General features: G+C 41.2%; 1 protein-coding gene across 2 annotated transcripts in view; it reads left to right on the top strand.

Moving 5' to 3' along the window:
- Gfpt1 (glutamine--fructose-6-phosphate transaminase 1) overlaps positions 1 to 20,434 on the top strand; it is a 58,065-nt gene that overhangs the window by 31,920 nt on the left and 5,711 nt on the right. For both annotated transcript variants that reach the window (XM_059258121.1, XM_059258122.1), the window contains exons 12-16: positions 5,248 to 5,345; positions 8,337 to 8,457; positions 9,007 to 9,164; positions 16,843 to 16,957; positions 19,479 to 19,606. In XM_059258121.1, coding sequence (XP_059114104.1) covers positions 5,248 to 5,345; positions 8,337 to 8,457; positions 9,007 to 9,164; positions 16,843 to 16,957; positions 19,479 to 19,606 — 620 coding nt within the window. The remainder of the gene's footprint in view (positions 1 to 5,247; positions 5,346 to 8,336; positions 8,458 to 9,006; positions 9,165 to 16,842; positions 16,958 to 19,478; positions 19,607 to 20,434) is intronic.

Here is a 20,434-nt window from a genome sequence, read left to right as displayed (position 1 = left end):
CCATATCTATGTGAGTGGGGAGACTCAGGGAGGACCAGAAAACAGTGCTCAGATGACTTGTGGAAAAGGATTTGTTTGTTAAGGGAAGAGAATGAGACTGACTTTGAGAACTTCATGTTATGTTGTCCTGTGCCTCCGCCCTGCATCCAAGGGATCAAAACATCTTGCATATACTAAGCGTGTAGTCTACTACTGAGTTATACCCTCAGCTCTGAGACATTTACTGTTTTAAAAACTCTTACATGTATTACGTGTATACAAGTTGTCTAATATAAACGGGATAGCAGTTATCTTATGTTTTTAAGGTGAAGACATCAGGGCTCTGTCAGTTTAAATGTCTTGTCAAAGGTCACATTCATGGAGCCAGACTTGTCTTCATGTGTGTGTGCTCAGTATTCTTCCTGAGTACTACCCGCCATCTCCCAGGTTTTCTTGCTATTTCCATTAGTTATGGCTTATGTCATCAAAATTAGTCTAAAGCATTATCCAGATATAATGACACATGTGTGGAAGGCTGAGGCAGGAACATTGAGTTTGCGACCCGCCTGGTTTACATAGTGAGCATCTGTTTCTCTCACAGACTGTATATAAGACATTTCAGACCTTGGAGGACTCCTAATATTATCCTAAAAGCTATCAGGGAATTTGCTAGGACCAAGTTTAGGAAACATGGTATTTAGCTAACCACATCTTAACCTGCCTGTCATTCTTGATCTCCATCTGCAGTGTTAGCCTCTCTGGTAGACTCTGCTCTTTTGGGAGGTGGGGTAGGCTGGTAGGTAGCCCTGAATGCCTTGGAACTCACTTTGAAGATCAGGCTAGCCTCAGACACACAGAGATCTACCTACCTCTGCCTCTGGAGTACTGGAATTAAAGGTATGCCCCCACCATGCCATTTTGTCTGTTTTTATATTGAGTTTCCTAACTTGCTTTTGTATGACCCCACCCCAGCCTTCAGCCATTTTTTTTCTGTTTTATAGCCATATATTTGGTTTTGAATGAGTTTATTAAGTATATGGCAAGTAAAAGTAAAAGAATAAATAGAAAATGATGGATACATTGTTGATAGAACAAAATATCAAATTGGGCACTCAAAACATCTAGCAGAAACTAACTGGGAAAGCCTGTTAACTCAGTTACTTGGAGTCTAGTCTGAGTAGAATGGTCCCTCAAGAGAGTGGAGGCTTCTAAGTAACATCGGAGATGACATTGTCAAATTGGATGTAGCAGAAACTGACCTGGGATGTTGAGGTGGTCAGCTGGAGTTCCCAGTTGAGCTTTCTCACCATCGCTAAGCTGCTATGGGCTAAATTTTCAGCTTTTCTTCCCCACTGTAGACACTTTATTACAGGAAAAATAGTTTTTCCTTGGAGCTGTTCTTAAGGGCACAATGGTTTTTTTTTTTTTTTGGTTGTTGTTGTTTGTTTGTTTTAATTTTATTATTACTACTTTTTTTTTTTTTTAAACTTGGGCTGTTTTACTGTTTTCTTCTCTTCCCTATCATGGTGTTGAGTGGGGGGAGCATCTTCAGATCTTAGAGAACAAACGTTCTTGGGTCTGAAATGATGTGTGTGTGTGTATGTGGCAACCCCACTTCCAGAGGTGGTTTCTCAGTGAGTTCAAATAGCACATAACAATTTACCAATATATAACGTACATTATACTTCCTAAAACCTTTATAACATATGCCAAGGCCTGTGGCAACACTGTGCTTTCATACTGTGGCTTAATTTAGAGCAGGGACAGGAGGGAGCCAGGTAATGGTTACAGGGGACTTGAAAGCCTTAAGTAGTGTGGTTTATATTCTAAGTCATTTGGGAAACCAGCAGTAATTTTTTTGTTGTTGATTTGTTGTGTTTCTACTTTGCTCATATGTGGGGGTTTGGGGGCAGTATATGTGGGCATGTGTGTTTGTGTACATGTGTGTAGTTGTGTTTGTGTGTGTGTGTATGTGTGTGTTTTTTAACTCTGGGGGCCTGCCACCCAGCTCCCAAATAAATACACTTATTCTTACTTATGAATGTCTGGCCTTAGCTTGGCTTGTTTCTGGTCAGCTTTTCTAACTTAAATTATTCTGTTTCTCTTTAACCATGTTTTGCCTCTGGGCTTTTTACCTTTCTTTATTTTATATATCTTTCTTTCCTTCTTACTCTGTGGATGGGTAGCTGGCCCCTGGCATCCTCCTCCCCCCCCCCCCCCCCCACCCCCCGCTCCTTGCTCATTCTTTTTTTGAGCCTAGATTTCTCCTATTTATTCTCTCTGCCTGCCAACCCCTCCTATCCTTCTCCAGCCTAGCTATTGGCCCATTCAGCTCTTTATTAGACCAATCAAGTGTTTTAGGCAGGCAAGTAACACAGTTTCACAGAGTTAAACAATGCAGCACATCTTTGCACCATTAAACAAATATTCCACAGCACAAACAAATGTAAAACATCTTAAACTAATATTCCACAACACATGTGGAGGTCAGAGGTCAATATTGAGTGTTTTCCTCAGTTGCTTTCCACCTTATTTTTGACATAAGGTATCTATACTCAACCTGGAGCTCACTGATCGGCTAGATTGGCTGGTCATTAAGCTTCCTAATGTTGGAATTTGCCTGTCTCCACCTTCTTAATGATGGGATTACAGGCACCCATTTTTATGCCCAGCTTTTTATGTGAGTGCTAGAGATCCAAAATAAGGTCCTCATGCTTGCACAGCAAACACTACCCATTAAACCATCTCCAGCCTGTTTTGCTAATTAAAAAAGAGAGAGATGAGAGAATGTTGTTGCCATCCTCCTCAGAGAGATGATGATCCAAAAGGATTTCAGTAGAGGGATGTGGTAGGTGGGCAGAGATGGGGGTGTCTAAGCAATCCAGGAAATGCCAACATTGGAACAGGAGCAGTTAGGTAGGTGGCAGTGACAAAGACTGAGAGAAGAGTGGGCTTGTATACAAACAGTACTACAGTGTTGGTACATTGATACCACATTAAAGAAACCTGGGGGTGGAGCGCAAAATGCATCAGTGTTGCATTAAGGAATAAGAACTGAAACTTCCTCTTGGAGTAGTTTGACCAAGAAAGAGCTCAAATTTGAATTCTCTGCTTCTCTCCCTGTGTCTTCCATTCATGGTTTCTGGCATGTTGGTAGCATGTCTATTCTACCAACGGATGAGTGATCTGTCCCTGTTGCTTCTCTGTTGTGCCTGATCTGTGTGTTGTGCTGTCCCTAACAGAGCTTTGCTCTATATTGAACAACACAGAAAACATGGTATGGGAAAGAAATGAGGGATTCTTTATAAAATTCTTTGAGTTTTACAAGGGAAGAAGTTACTTTATTGACCCAGAACAGCACTCAAAACCTCAAACAGATCTATATGCACACGTTGCTTCCAACATTATGTGTTTTTGGTTTAAGCTTGCTTCCAACCTGTTTGCTGCTTTTGGCAAATGATTACCACAGCACACATGCATTATTCTGGGTCAGGGGCATGCAAAGTATATAATTTAAGATTAAAACTGTGCATTTAGCTTAAGTTGTAAAAGCTGATTGTATGATAAATCCAAGGCATATTAATGTTGGTAATGTTGTTCTCTTAAAGGCAGGTTGAGCAGGCTGAGCATAGAATAGGATAGCAGGTTGAATGTACAGTCTTAAATGATCTCAATGCATATTATTAATTTGGCTGTAGGGTCTGGCAGTAATTCAGTCTCATTAAAGACAAGAAGTATTTTTAGAAAAATGTATCACCATAGTTTGGAGTTTGTAGAAATAAACATAACATAATGAAGATAGTTTTCTAGGTAGCTTTACTGAAGTATAATTAGACATAATGAAAATAATCATTTTGTATGTGTGAATGTACATATCCACATTTAGCTCTGTGTGTGTGTGTGTGTGTGTGTGTGTGTGTGTGTGTGTGTGTGTGTGTATACTTATGTCCATGTGCTTATGTGGAAGCTAGAGGCCAACCTTGAGTGTTGTTTCTCAGGCTTATTCCACTTTGTTTTGTTTTTGTTAGTTTGTTTGTTGAGATAGGTTCTGTCACTGAGTCTTGGCATTTGTGGATTAGGCTAGTCTGGCTGGCAGTGAGCCCCAGGGATCCTTCTGTCTCTCTCCCCAGTGCTGGGATTATAAGCACATCCCATCCTGCCCAGCTTTTTACATGGATTCTGGAGATCAAACTCATGCTCGTGTGGCAAGCACCTTTATGGATTAGTTTATGTTCTCACCATACATTTATCATTTATTTTCTTACTTTGATTTGTTTTATGTATGTATGTAGACACATATGTCATGGCATGAAGGTAGAGATCAGAGGACAATTTGTAGGAGTTGGTTTTCTCCTTCTATCATGTGGGTCCTGGGGGTAGAATTTAGGTCATAAGGCTCGGCAGCAAGTGCCTTTACTTGCTAAGTCATTTCACCTGCCCAAATTCATCATTTAAAAAAAATAACTATTTTTTAAAAATTTATTTATTTTATGTGTACGCATGTTTTGCCTGAATGTAGGTATATGCATCGTGTGCATGTGCATTCCTGGTGTTAGTAGAGATGTCAAATCCTCCGGAACTGGAGTTACAGACAGTTGTAGCTGCTGTGTGGGTCCTGGGGACTGAACCCAAGTCCTCTGGAAGAGCAGCAAGTCCTCTTGACCACTGAGCCATCTCTCAGCAGCCCAAATTCATCATTCTAAATGTAACATTCTGTTTAATTTTTTTCTAAGCCAGGATCTTGCTATGCTGCCTAGGCTGGTCTTGAATTACTAGTGTCAAATGGCTCCATTGCCTCAGCTTCCTAGTAAGATTCTGGGTTTTGACAGAACTTCGTAACAGTTATAATCATGACCTCAACAGAGTCAAGATATAGAACAGCGCTATCATTCTGGAAACTTCCTTATGCCCCTGTTGTCATCTTCTCTCCAAATCCAGCTTTTAGTGCTAGCAGATCTGCTGGTTCTGTCCCTATAGTTTTTCCTTTGAGGTAACTTTTCATCTCAGAGAGGGATGGAAAGTGACTTGAAGTGAGTCAATGCCTGTTTGACTCCTTGGTGGTTGAGTGAGGTGGGTGCAGATTTGGTGAGGGACCATTTAAGCTGTGCACTGTTAATTTATATAACTATAGAAAAATATTCTTCCAAAAAGGAATATGAATTTCTTAAAACAGTAGTATTGATTTTTCAGATTGACAGTGGATACTTAAAGGATTGCCTTAAAACAGGTTCTTTCTTAAATAATTATATACACAAATTTCTATTTCAGTGAATTTGGGAGGTTTGAAAGACCACATTAAGGAAATCCAACGGTGTCGGCGGTTGATTCTTATTGCTTGTGGCACAAGTTACCACGCTGGTATGGCAGTAAGTAGCCTCTTTACATTTTAGTTATGTCGTATTGGAATCAGGATATCTGCAGATCAGTAGTATTTCTAGTAACATACCATGTAAAACTATCTTTAAAACTTTAAAAATTATTTTTGTATGCATGTATGATATGTGTAGGGAAGCATGCATGGGAAGGTCAGGGGGTAGCTATGGAATAGGTTCTCTCCTTCCACCTTTATGTGGGTTTTGAGGATTCATTCCGGTCTCCAGGCTTGTATGACAAGTGCCTTTACCTATTGAGCCTTCTTGCTTTAGCCTTGTAAAGCTATCTTTTGTTAAAACATGTTATTGTGTCATTTTTTTACATGACATTTCAGGAAAGGGACAGAGGGATTCCTAGTTGCTTGAATTATTTGTTAATGGAAGATATGCTATAGAAAGTCTTTACATATACACATAGGCTGCCTTTGATTGACATCATAGCCAGAGAGGGAAGGGCTTTGTACTGTCGTAAGTAGCCCACAGAGCATGCCTTCTTGTAGTCATTAAGTGTTTTGTTGAGACCAGGCCCAAGATCCTTCTCCTCAACCTCTTAATATGGCTTTTGGGGTTTGCTTATTTCTTAGAATTGCCCAATAGACTCAGAAAGATGGCCAGTGACTTCTGTGAGTCTCAGCAGGGTTTGCTTTACAGGTACATTTCTGCACAGAAAGGAAGTCTGCTTATTAACACACTTAGTTTTTTTTATTTTTTTGAATTTTAGATTTATTTGTTTTATTTTATGTGTGTGAGCATTTTGCCTGCAAATATGTCTGTGTACCATGTGTGTGCCTGGTGCCCTTGCAGGTCAGAAGAGGGTATTGGCTCTCCTGGAGTTACTGATGGCTGTGAGTTGCCCTGTGGCAGCTGGGAACTAGACCTGAGTTCTCTGCAAGAGCAGCTGATGCTCTTGACTACTAAGCTATCTCTCCAACCAAGACTTTGTTAAATTAGCGTTTAGAAGCTGAAAGTCCTGTGTTTGGGACTTACATTGGTTGTCAGTAAAGAAACTGGGACATGATGACCTCTTGATAAATTGGATCCAGCTGTAGTTTTTTCATAAGGAAGTAGATTACACACTGGCATACACAGGTCTCTTGCACTCAGTTTCTGCTTTAAGATCGATTTCCAAAGTTCGTGTCAATTTTTTATTTGCTGTGACACAAATATTTATCTTACCCTGTGGGATCTAATTTTTTTTTCTTTTTATTTTTTTGAGACAGGGTTTCTCTGTAGCCCTGGCTGTCCTGGAACATACTCTCTAGACCAGGCTGGCCTCAAACACCCAAAGATCCAGCTGCCTCTGCCTCCCAAGTGCTGAGTTTAAAGGTGTGGGCTGCCACTGCCCGCTGAATTATGTTAATTTTTTTTTTTTTTTTTTTTGGTTTTTCGAGACAGGGTTTCTCTGTGTAGCTTTGTGCCTCTCCTGGAACTCACTTGGTAGCCCAGGCTGGCCTCGAACTCACAGAGATCCGCCTGGCTCTGCCTCCCGAGTGCTGGGATTAAAGGCGTGCGCCACCACCGCCCGGCGAGTTATGTTAATTTTTAATATCTGGTAGGTTGTTAGGTTTGTTTGTTTGAAGATAAAATTCCAATGTAATAATTTGTAATCCAGGGGGAAATTTTTTGCTTACATTTATTTGAAGGAAAACATTTAGCTTGTTAGTGTCAGTATCTAATTTAATGAATAATTATAAATAAATTACACCATTAGAAAAATAATTAAAAGTAAGAGCATTTAATTTTCAGATACTTGGCATTCATGTTCTGTAATACTGTTACTGTTATTATCATGTTGCTGCAATGTTGTGCCAGACTAGAATCATTCTAGAACCAAGCACAACAAAGCAATTCTGTTTCAGTTTGTGGGCAAGTAAAAGTTCCAGAGCTGTGGAGTAAGGGCAAGTTTGCAGGAGTTTTTGGGTTTAAAGCTCTCTCTCCCACCCTCGCTTTCTCTCTCTCCCTCCGTCCTTCTCTGTTCCTCTCTGTGCATGCATGTGTGACACATGTATAGTGCCCATAGAAGTCAGAAGAGTGTGGAGGACTCCTTGGAACTGGAGGTGTAGGTGATGGTGAGCCACTAGTCCTGGGTGCTGGGAAAGAAACTCGGGTCCTCTGCTCGCAGTTCTCCTGCACCAACCTTTGTGGTTTTATTGCTGTAAAGGAGGAACGTGGAGATGAGGCTAGAGACAGGCTGGCGGGGGTGACCGAGGAAACAGGTTAAGGGCTGGTGACTGAGAAGGTCTGTTGTCAGTGTTAAAGCACCGCCATGTGCCTGTACGTCTGTAGGGCTTAAAAGATTGTGGTGCCCAAAAGTTTGTCTTCTGTTGTTTCTGATTTTCTGACATTTGGAGTAGGAGGAATATATACATTATTAAAATTTTAATTTTAAATATTAGGAGTTGGAGAGTTAGAGATAACACACAAGTTGATTCAGAAGAGTGCTTTTTCTCCTCGAAATGTTCGGTGTGTGTGGATATATTTGCTTATAAGAATGTTTGCATGAAGCTTAGAATTATGGCTCATACCTTGTAATCCCAGCACTCAGAAGGCTGAGATAGGAACCTTACGGCAAATTTGAGACCAGCTTGGACTACATAGTGAGTTCCAGACAAGTCTAGTCTTGAACAAAATAGGACATATGCATTGGTAGTTGTTTTTAAAAGACTTGTACTAAAGTGTTGGCAATGCTTATCTCTTGATTAGTGGAATGTTGAATACTTTTAATTTTTTTTATTCTTTAATTTAAATTACTTAATGTTTTCCAAATTTATGCCCTTTTTTTTGGTAGTGCTGGAGTTGGAACCAGTGATGGGGTTGGCCTTGTACATGCTTTTTTATAGCAAGTTTACCACTGAGCTATACCTCTAGTTTGTATATTACTTTTTATAACCAGAAAAGTAGAAACTTAAAAGTAGTACATTAAGATCAAAGAAGTTCATTGAAGAAGAACGTCTGAAGGCAGATTGTGTTCTCTTTCCTCTGTAGACCCGTCAGGTTCTGGAGGAGCTGACCGAGTTGCCAGTGATGGTGGAGCTCGCTAGTGACTTCTTGGATAGAAACACTCCAGTCTTTCGAGATGATGTTTGCTTTTTCATTAGTCAATCAGGTATGTTCATTTTAGACTTGAAGGGGGAAAAAAGTCATTGTAAGTCAATTTTCCTAATAAGTCTAGCATATCTTGTAAGAACTGATATTTAAACTGGTATTTCAATGACTTGGTAAACATAGATCAGCTTCAGTCATACTAATACATTCTTTATGACTTAGTAAAAATGAACACTATTTTACATATGGCTTAAAGAGCTTAATTTTCAGATAAGAAACAAAAGAGATCCTTGAAAGCCAACGTCTTGTAAATGTATGGTTTTTGTTGTTGTTTGAGACAGGGTCTCACTGTGTAGACTTGACTGGCCTGAACTCACTAAGTAGACCAGGCTGGCCTCCAACTCAGTGATCTGCCTGTCTCTTCCACCCAAGTACTGGGATTAAAGGTGTGTGCCACCCTGCCTCACCACATCTTGTAAATTTAGTAAGAGCTTGCCTCATGCTTTACTTAAAACAATGATAACACTGACAGTGTGGCCGGTCAGTTTTTCATGTAAGAATGGTGTACTCTGAAACTGCTCTGTGTGTTCCTGTTGTCTGTTCTACACAGGTGAGACAGCTGACACCCTGATGGCTCTTCGTTACTGTAAGGAGAGAGGAGCCTTAACTGTGGGGATCACAAATACAGTCGGCAGTTCTATATCAAGGGAGACAGATTGTGGGGTTCATATTAATGCTGGTCCTGAGGTTGGCGTGGCCAGTACAAAGGTAAATCCTTGGTTTCTTCCACAGACATTATTAACCATGCTGTTGGGGAGGGATGCTGGTCTTTGGGCCAGCTGATGTGTTCTTTTCCCTGCTGTAGTTTACAGCTTACAGTGTTTAACAGGTCTGCTTTGAAAAGATCTCTGCTAGCTTTTCTTGTTCATCATGCACAATCTACTCTCCAATCACAGTAATTCCAAGCAGTTATAACACTACCCTGTTACTACTGTAGTTGGGATTAGAAAGGCAGTAAATTAGAAATGGACAGTTTAATCCAAATAATTACTGATATTTTTATTTACGTATTCTGGTTTCCTTAAGTATGTCAGAATATGACACTACTTTTGAAAAACTGTAACAAGGATTATACTTTGTAAAAGTGACAGTTAAAAAAAGTTGATTAGGGGCTGGGTAGATGCTAATCGTTTAAGAATGTTTGTTGTATAAGCTTGAGATCGGAGTTCAGATTCCCAGCACCCATATAAAAAGCTTGATTCCTGGGCAGTGGGGGCGCACTCCTTTAATCCCAGCACTCGGGAACAGAGTGAGTTCCAGGACAGGCTCCAAAGCTACACAGAGAAACCCTGTCTCGAAAACAAACAAACAAACAAACAAAAAAGCTTGATCATATCTGCCTGTGACCTGTTGCTATGGTTATGGGGTTGGTGTGTGGAGACAGGAGCATCCTGGAGCTTGTCAGCCATCAACTTAGCTCCAGGTTCAGTGAGCAACTGTGTCTCAGTAAGTCAGAGTGGTAGAACAAGGTACTTACAGCCTGGTCACCTTTGTTCATGCATGGATACATGCATGCACACTCACAATGTACACTTCTCCCTTCCCTACACAGTCAAATGAATAGAATATATATAGTTTTAAGTTTCAAAAGTAGACATTACAGGACGGGATCTATTTCTGTTTAGATATTGCATCTGTATAAGTTTAAAAATACTTTTGTCTTAGAGTTGTGTAAAACTGCTTTGCTCTCTGAAGTTGAGATATGCAGCTCTTTGCAAGCTGTATAAATTAGAAAGTTTATCTCTACAAATATGTTACTTTTATGATATTTGAAATTTTAGCATCTCTGTTTTTCTGCTTAAGCTTAATATTTTTCGTTGGTTGTCTGATAAGATATGTGTCAGTGGTTTAGGCTTTAATCCTCAAATTTCATGGAAAACTTGTGGAAAATTTGTGATTCTTATGTTAAAAAAGTTTTTTGTTTTTGTTTTAATTGGGAGTCTTGATATTACTATTACATGTAGCTGAAATGTGGATTTTCCCCATATGGTGATTAAAACATGTAAGATGCTTGTGCTTAGGGCCATCCTGTTGGGGAATGAATAACTAGCTGTTTGTAGCAGTGTCCAGACAGCTCTGATCAGATATAGGAACACAGGGCTCCGTATCCACAGCACATCGTGAACCACTACACTTCAGCACGTATGGGCATACAGGATGATGAGTTGCAAGGGATGTACTTTTAAAAAAGAATTCTTAATTCTTTAGTTTATGAGAGCTTCAATTTCCTCTATCATTTTATTATGAAAGTTTTCATGCATGTAGCAGTTATAATGATTTAACACCCATTACCCACTGCCTAGATTCCACCATTGACCTTTTTCTACAGTTTTATGAAGGTGCAGCTTGCCCTGTTGTGTGGAAAACTTACTTGGTTGTGCAGCTGTCACCACAGGGAGTGTCAGGAGACTTTGTTCACAGAACAGCATTTGTTCCTTTGTGCTCTTGCCAGTCAGTGCCTGCTCCTAACCTCTAGCCTCATGCCCATGACTACTGCTTTCTCTTGCTAAAAGATTGTGTCAGTTTCCAGATACTTCTCATGAATGGGAGTTTTATGATACATGTCTTTTGTAACTGGCTTTCTTTTAGCACGAATCCTTTGAAGCTTGTTCATGTTATTATTAGGATCAGTAGTTCTTTCTTTCTTTGAAAGCAAATCCTTTTAAATTTTTTTAAAGTTTGAAACAAATACAGATTATAGGAAGTTGCAAAGTTGTATTGTCAGTCAGCTGCACATTATAACAACAAAATAGCTGAGGCAACTAGTTTAGAAGGAAAGAGGTTTGTTTTGGTTCATAGCTCTGGAGGTTCCAGTCCCAAATTAGGCAGCCTCATTGTTTTGTGCCTCTGGTAAGGCAGTCATATCATGCTGGGGGGAATGAGCCAGGAAGCAGAGATACCTGAGAGTCAGAGGTCCCACAAGCTCCACCAAGGACTTTTTTCCCTTGTAACCAAAGGACGCCTTACTAGACATCAGCTCCACCGAGAGGAGGAGGTCTGTAATCTTGCAGGAGGGCCACCCCAGGGACCCCAGGGACACATGGACTGGTGCCCTGGCTGTAGCCCCAGTGCAGAGAAGTTCCATGTACCCTTCACCCACTTCCCCAGTGCTTCCGCCTTGGATAAGGAAGCAAGCATCTTTTATAGTATGTGGTTTCTTTATAAAGCGACTGTCTGCTTTAGTAAGAGTGAGTATTGACAAGATGACTTAGCAGGTAAAGGTGTCCACTGCCAACATCAGCCAAGCCTGATAATCTGAGTGTGAGCCCTAGAACCTGTAGAGGGGAAGGAGAGAACTGACGCCCTGTGAGTTGTCTTCTGACCTCCACACATGTACTGTGGTGCACACCCCCTGCCCCCTCTAAATAAATAAATGTAAAATCTTTTAATAAGTTTGGCAGTGTAATACAGCTTCATTTTTCCTGGATTCCAAAGTAATTTTGTTTTCACCTGTCTTAGATATTTTTAGCTTGGAGTTCTATAAGATAAGCTCGGGGATATTTTATTATAGCAGTTTATGAATGGTAAATGTGAGTTTACATGTTCTAAGTAATCATAGAAGTTGATTGTTGCTCCCCATCACTGGCTCAGTGATGAGCCTGTGTACAAGTTTCCAACTCTGCCAGGAAAAATGGTCGGTTTAGAAGACTGTAACCGACTTTCACATAATATCAGACCATAGATAATTTGGTATTTCTTTAGGAAGATGGTGTCAATGTGCAGAATTTGCTGTTTTTGTTATTGCAGGTGTTTAGAATTTTACCACACTGCTGACTTGGGTTGATTTTTTTTTTTTAATGTAATTTAGTTTTGGACTGAACAAAAAGAAAAGTTGAAAAGTTCAGTCAACATTTTCTAGGTAAATTTTTTTCAGACCTTAGTAGACTGTAAATGTGAGGTGTAGCTTATTTTTATCATAATGAATTTCTTGGTATGCACAGATGAAGTGAAAAATATGGTGGCTGGGATACACAGTGGTAGAGTAACATTATTTTAGTGGTAGTCTGGAGGGGCTAGACTGAGTGCTTGTTGCCAAATCAAGTTGGATTTGGAACAGCTTCATATGTCAGGGGACCAAGAGCCTGTTAGTGATTCTCTGTTTATTGAAAGGCACACCCATAGTGACAAGGGGGAGTTGAGACCTGGAACTTAGAACACAGGCTCCACGCATACTTCAGCATGTGCCGTGGTTCCAGTCTGCCCAGGGGACAGAATGGGGACAAGTGGCTATGGAGGCCAGGGGGTCCAGCCGAGGTGGCAGGGTCTTAGAGAGGAGTTGGGCCGAGGTGTCTCCTCAGCATGAGGAAGTGACTCAGGGAAGAATGCTGGAAACTGGGTGTAAAACCATAATACACTTCCTGATAAAGACTTGTGCACAGCACAATATGCCTGACAATTTAGCAATGAAAATTAAGTAAAAGCCCCAAAGGCCTAAAACATGAAAGCTTTCTTTGCAATTATATTGTGTCATCCAGGCATAGTGGCACACGACTTTAATCCCAGCACTGGGGAGGCAGAGGCATGCAGATCTCTGAATTTAAGGTTAACCTGGTCGACAGAGAGTTCCAGGACGTCCAAAGCCACACAGAGAAACCCTGTCTCCCAAAAACAAACAAACAAACAAACAAACAAGCAAACAAAAACCCCCACAAAAGTAAGAGAAAAAGAAAAACAGATAAAGAAAATAAAATTGTCAAAAGAGAGACTATTAAATAGCTAACATACATGAAAAGCAATCTGAATTTCTTTGTACTGAAGCTGTGAATGCTAGGCTGATGTGGTGGCTGCGCCTCTAGTCCCAGAAGCTAGGAATGCTGCAGTTGGGGAAACTTGAGGCCTCAGGTTTGAGATCAGCTTGGCAACCTAGGGAGATTCTGTCTTTAAAAGGAGGGGTGAGGAGGACAGCACGAGGGCTCAGTAGAAGACTCTCCCACATGGTGAGAGGAAAGAACTGGCTCTCACAGATTGTCCTCTGACTTTCACATGCCTGTCAGGACAAGCACGTGTGCCACCAACTCCAAATAAACATTTTTTAAAAATGTCAAAATGGTAGTCATTTGTTTAAAAGATAATTCTGACTTTTTGGCCAACTGTGACAGAACGGAGAATCTTGCATTCATATACAGCTGATGAGAAAGTAGTTTGCAATGTCTGTAAACTGGAAGATTCACATTGTATTCATAGAAAAAATGTCGTTAGTGCAATTCCTACCAGTGTTATTTGATGTGTTCTGGCTGTGTATCAAGACAGTCTTGAGTTTTTGAACCCTTAACATATAGGGCATCAGAGGCAATAGGGAGGAAAATGGCTCGAGGCTCTACACACCACTAAACAGGAAAGTGCTGAGAGGTTAGCTATAAAAGAGCTACAAAAGTTATAACATTCTTAATGCTTATGGTTTTTTGGGGGGCGAGGGTGTTTCCGAGACAGGGTTTCTCTGTGTAGCTTTGGACCCTGTCCTGGAACTCACTCTGTAGACCAGGCTGGCCTCAAACTCAAAGATCCACCTGGCTCTGCCTCCTGAGTGCTGGGATTAAAGGTGTGCGCCACCACTGCTCAGCAATGCTTATGTTTTAATTGAATGTTTTTTGATATAGGATTTCATGTATCTCAGGCTAGCCTTGAGCTTGTTCTGTAGCTAAAGAGGGTCTTGGGTTCCTAATCTTCCTGGTCCTGTCCTCCAAGCCTTGGGATTATGGGTGTGTATCACCATATGTACAAACACCCATCTTAATAATTTCTTTTTTGAAAATAGTTTTTTTTAAAATACTTAATATAAAGAAAGAAAAACTAGGGCCAGCAAGGTAGCTAAGTGAATAAAGGTGCTTGCTGGCTGTGTGTGTGTGTGTATGCGTGCACTTTATTTTTATTTATATACATATATTTAGATTTTTATCTTTTAGTTGCTTTTTGCTTGTTAAAAAAGTAAGAATGAGGACCTGTGTCTGGACAGTGCTTGGCACTCAAGCATAAGGATCTGAGTTAAGTTTCTGGTACCTTTGTAAGCAGCTGTGCCCGGTGGTGTGTGTTTATCATCTCAACACTGTGGAAATGGAGATGGGTGGGTCTCTAGGGCTTGCTGTTCCAGTATAACATAATCAGTGAGCCCTAGGTCCCAGTGAGAGACTGTCTCAACAACAACAACAAAAACCAAAGTGGGCAGCTACTGAGGAATACCTAAGGTTGATCTCCAGCCTCCACATGCACACTTAGGTAAATCTTGCCCCAAGGCTCCCTTTTCCTATAACTCAAGGGCAAAGAGAGAATGAGCTAAATGTGGTAGCTCACACCTGTACTCTATGCACTTGGGAGACTGAGGCAGGAGGATTACTTTGAGTCTAACCCGGGGTATGGAGTATGACTCTATCTTTTAAAAAAAAAAAAAAGTGAAAATGAGGAACAGCCAGTAGGCAAAGGTTAAGGGCCAGGAGTGGGGCATTTTATAACTATTTAAAGATCTCTAGTGTCAGAAGCCCCAGGCCTGTCTAACGCAGTCTGGGGGAGGCCAGCTCTCCAGGAACTGCTCCAGGGTTATGAATAGAAGACCTCAGAATAGCGGGACTTTAGGAAACTTTTTTATCTAAGGGTATTTAGAAATAAGTTTCTAGCTATCTAACAGATAAATAAGGAAACACACATGCTTTCTGATGCTAATTTTCTCTTTTACTTCATCTTTAAAAGAATCTCTTTCTCTGAAAATCTGTCTCCACATAGATACATGCCACATTATTACATTCTCCACACAGCCACATACCTCTTTTGCAGTTACATCTCTTTTTTATATAGCTTTATTTTCCTTGACATAAATTTTTTTTTTCTTTCTTTTTTTTTTTTTTTTTTTTTTTTTCCGAGACAGGGTTTCTCTGTGTAGCTTTGCGCCTTTCCTGGAACTCACTTGGTAGTCCAGGCTGGCCTCGAACTCACAGAGATCCACCTGGCTCTGCCTCCCGAGTGCTGGGATTAAAGGCGTGCGCCACCACCGCCCGGCATAAATTTTTTTACTTAGCTCCACATCTCTCTTCTATACATATTTCTTCTCTCTATTCTGCTACATTCCTTCACTTATTACTACATCATTTATTCACTCTCTTCTCATTCATTCACTCTCTCACATTACTCCTTCTGCACACTCACACACACTCTTAACACACTCACACTGAAGAGCTCTTTTCACAGCAGCTCTCTCATGTTCACACACACACTCTCACACCTCTTCTTCTCTCTGCCCCTTCAGCTACATTCCGCACTCAGCACATACCCACCCACACTCTCACACTCACTCACTCTGCCACTCACTGCCCAGCTCCTTTTCAGAGCTCCTCTACATAGCTCTACACAGCCCCTCTCTCTACACCACTGCTTCTCTCACAGCCAAACTCTGGACAATTATATGTTACATTTTCAAGGTCCGACCCATTCTCATGATAAGTCCCAAAGTTTCTCTCAGGCTAGGTAGGTCATATTGACTGCCCAGTGAGTAACACTTGGTCATTCATGTAGCTCTAAGTTGGCGAGGGTTCCCAGACAGAAAGTAAACAGTTAGCTGAATCTTGAGCCTGTAACATAAACTGAGGCTGGGGCTATGTGCAAAAAGTCAATTACTGCAGGGAGTTATGTCTACTAAAGTTGCTTCAAGCCTGACCTTGAATCAGTGATAAACAACACCTGGGGGAATTAATTCTAGTATATTTGTCTCCAGGGGCAACCAGTTTGCTTTGAATATGTTCTGAAGTCTAATTAGCTGTCTTTGTGACTGAAAATACTATTAGTTTCCTGTATCATGTATGAAAGATATTCTGATATTATTAGAACTATACAGCTCAAGCAGAAATCATCTTCCTGACCATCTACAGCAGTATGTTGCCCAAAGATGGAATATTTTTACGAGATAAACACACAAGCAGTGGGGAAAACATCCATAGCTGTTATTAGGGAAGAAATGAAGTGGCACATGAGAAAAATTACAGACAAGAGCAACCGGTCATTTCCAGTCACTGACTCCACAGCTTTGCCCGGTGGGGCTCCCCATCAGATGGGTCTGGTGGGTCAACCTGTTAAATACTAGTTGTCACCTGCTGTATACTCCCACAGCCTCCTGCACCTGTCCTTTCTCCTCACTGTGGTTAGGCACTGTCAGATTATCTGAACCTTCCTTCAATCTCTTTCTTTTCCCTTTCTTCTGAGGGATGTGAGGAGGCTCATAAGCACTAGTGTTTTATGAGAAGCTGTGTGCGTCTGAGACACAGGAGTTAAGTGCTTTGTGAACCAGGTCAGCATTGACAGTGTATACTGTGAAGGATTGGGATCTAATTTTCATCTTTTTGTTAAAGTTTCCAGGTTCTTAAAATGCACCTGGAATTAATTTTTTTCCCCTTTGGTGTTTTAGGCGTACACCAGCCAGTTTGTGTCCCTTGTGATGTTTGCCCTCATGATGTGTGATGACAGGATCTCCATGCAAGAGAGGCGTAAAGAGATCATGCTTGGATTAAAGCGGCTGCCAGGTATGAAGAGCCTTATATTTTTAGAGGTGTTTTAAAATGTATTTTTTCTTAGCATAGAAGATTTCTTTCTTTACTTTTTCTTTCTTTTTTTGGTTTTGTTTGTTTGTTTGTTTTTGAGGCAGGGTCTCACATGCTGAGACTGGCCTCAAACTTAACTGCTTCTGCCTCCTGAGTACTGAAATAACAGGTGTGACATTATGCCTGGTTTATGCAGTGCTGTGGATTGAGCCCAGGGCTTTGTACGTGTCAGGCAAGCATTCTAACACCAGAGCCTCATCCCCAGCCCTGGAATGCTTTATAGACTATAAATATTAATCTATTGGATCACAGTTGGCAAAGACTTTGTTTTATAGACTGTTTCTTCACCTTGTTAATTGTTTCCTTTGCTGTGCAGAAGTTTCTTAATTAGCAGTAATCACACTCTGGGTAAACCTCATCAGCTGCCATTCTGCACCGTGCAAAGCTGCAGAAACTTGAATTTCATGAAGTCCTGCTTGTTTTTTGATCGTTTCCTATAGGAGTCCTTGTGAGGAAGTCCTTGTCTTTGCCTGTGCCAATATCTTGAAGTATTTTCACAATATATTTTTCTCCAGTAATTTCAGGGTTTGGTTTTTCTTCAATGTGAAAAATAATGAATCTAAGTTTATTTATATGTCAATATTCATGTTTGGATATTGAGGTAATTTTTCTTCAGAGGTGATTTTTCTCACATTTTTGTTAGAAATGGTGGCTGCAACCTTGAGGTCTATCCTTGGATCTTCTGTTCTGTTGGTCTGCATGTTGGGTTTATGCCCATGCCACCTGTTAGTCACTGTCGCTTTGTAGTACAGTCTGAAGCCTCCCTCCTGCATTACCCTTTCTGCTTAGGATGGCTTTGGATAGTTGGAATCTTTTGTGCTTTTTATGTTCTGCTAGAGCAGTGGTTCTCAACTCTCCTAATGCTGTGACCCTTTAATACAGTTCCTCATGTTGTGGTGACCCCAACCATAAAATTATTTTTGTTTCTACTTCATAATGTAATTTTGCTGCTGTTATGAATTGTAGTATAAATATCTGTGTTTTCCAATGGTCTTAGGCAACCCCTGAGAAAGGGTCCTTTGACCATCAGGGGTTGTGACCCACAGGTTGAGAACCACTGTGCTAGAGCTTCAAAGTTCCTGAACTCCACAGCAGTGCCCAGCAGAGAACTGGCTCAGGCCTGTCTACTCCAGAGTTCTTTCCAGGGACCTAGATCAGTGCTACTTTCCCCCACACTTCACTGCCTGGGCAGAGCCTCCTGCTGCCTGTACTTGTCTGGCTTGTCAGAATTTGTCCCCTCCCTCTCCAGCTGTCTCCCACCAGTGTGTGGCAGGTTGAGCTCCAGCTCCTTGACTTGAGACTGTTCTCTAGTCTTAGGCCTAGAGTAGTACAGTTTTTAAATTTAATTATTTTATTTTATGTGTATAGGTATTTTGTCTTAATGTATATCTGTGTACCTCATGCATGCAGGTTCCTGTAGAGGCCAGAAGACCTCGGATCCCCTGGAACTGGAATTATAGTTGTGAGCTGCTATGTGGGTGCTGGGAATTGAACCTGGTCCTCTGAAAGAGCAGCCAGTGCTCTTAGCCAATAAGCTATTTCTCCAGCTCTGGTTAGCGCAGTTTTCAGAAGTAGGTTTCTTTCTAAGATGGTATCTGGCCACTGCCCTCTGAGTCATAGACGGTGACAGAATGGAACCCCGCTGCTGGAGGATTCACTGTCTGCAGACCAGTACCTGACCTGAGGCTGTAAGGGCCGTAGTTTGTCCTGTGCGTAGGACTTCTCATCTCTTTTTAGGGCTGTCTGACTTACTTTTTGGATGAAACTTCTCTTTCCCTTCTCCCAGTAAGGGAGCCATGGGTCTAGAGCCGTGCTTCATTTGGTACTTTTTGCCTGGTGTTATGTTTTAAAAGTCTTTTCTCTCTTTGGAATTGGAATTTGGGTTTTTGTTTTTATGTTTGGTTTTGTTGTTGTTTTTTGAGACTGGGTCTCTTGTATCCCAAGTGGACTTTAACTCAGGATGTAAGGGAGGATGACCTTGAACTCTTGATTCTCCTGCCTCTACCTCCTGAGTGCTTGGATTACGGGCGTTATCCACTATGCCCAGTTTTATGCTGTTATGGAGCTTGAACCCAAGCCATTGTGCATACTAGGCAAGCACTCTACCAATTCCCCCTGACCGTGTCACAGGAGGCAGCTTCTGGCCCACCATCCTACCTGGAAGTCCAAACTAAGGCTCTTTATTTTATTTTCTATACATTTGATGTGGAAGGGAATGAACAATGGATGAAGTTCTCATCTTACTCTTGAAGCTGTGGTTTGTAGTTGCATAGTTAAGAAGATCTTTATGCTTTTGCCTCCTTGTGTTAAGAGTTCATGCTGCTATCACAGAAGAGAGGAAATCCTGGTCACTTTGTTGTTTGCTTCCAATATAGCATTGTTACTTTATGTGTTCAGTGTGCTGCTCCTTTTTCATAGGCTGGGTTAATCTTTCTCTTAACAGACTTGATTAAGGAAGTGCTGAGCATGGATGATGAAATTCAGAAGCTGGCAACAGAGCTTTACCACCAGAAGTCAGTCCTGATAATGGGACGAGGCTATCATTATGCTACGTGTCTCGAAGGAGCCCTGGTACATTTTCTCACTTTACAAGTTGATTTTAGTCTAATGACTTAGGGACAGGAAACATATACTTTTATTTATTCTGCAGTGCTAGAGATTTAACCCACAGAGAGCCAGACAATCAACACATCACTGAGCCACGCCATTCATTTAGAGTGAATGAGTGTGTGTGTGTGTGGGGGCGGGGGGTGGTGGTGGTGGTGGTGGTAGTGGTGGTGGTGGTGTGCTACAGTGCATGTATGGAAATCAGGGGACAGCTTAAGCTGGAGTCAGTTTTCTCCTTCCAGCCATTTGAATCCTGGGCATCCAACTTGGATTGTCAGGCTTGGTGGCAAGCATACTTATAGAATAAATGAATTGAAATAGGTAGAATATTTAAAATGCCTTTGTGTGTGTTCATTGTGGTTTGTTTACCTTAAGAAGGTGCCACAGGGGCTGGAGAGATGGCTCAGAGATTAAGAGCACTAACTGGTCTTCCAGAGATCATGAGTTCAATTCCCAGCAACCACATGGTAGCTCACAACCATCTGTAATGAGATCTGGTGCCCTCTTCTGGCCTGCAGGTGTACATGCAGGCAGAACACTGTATGCATAATAAACAAACAAACAAACAAATAAAATCTTAAAAAAAAAAGGGGAGGTGCCACAGGACTTACTTCAAAAGTGAAAGCAAGAAGAGTATTTACACGGTAACTTGGTGTTGGCAATTTAAGTTTGATGGCTGCTCTGGACAGTCGGGATCCTTAAGATACTCTTGTAGAGCTTCAACACTGTGCTTGTTGGTGTTTTGGATGTAATGATTGGTCAACTTGCTTAGCAACAGGGACAGATCAATAG

The sequence above is a fragment of the Peromyscus eremicus genome, chromosome 3, assembly GCF_949786415.1.
Source record: "Peromyscus eremicus chromosome 3, PerEre_H2_v1, whole genome shotgun sequence".
Classification (NCBI taxonomy): domain Eukaryota; kingdom Metazoa; phylum Chordata; class Mammalia; order Rodentia; family Cricetidae; genus Peromyscus; species Peromyscus eremicus.
The sequence above is the reverse complement of the archived record's forward strand: the minus strand, read 5'-3'. Positions and strand labels throughout refer to the sequence as shown.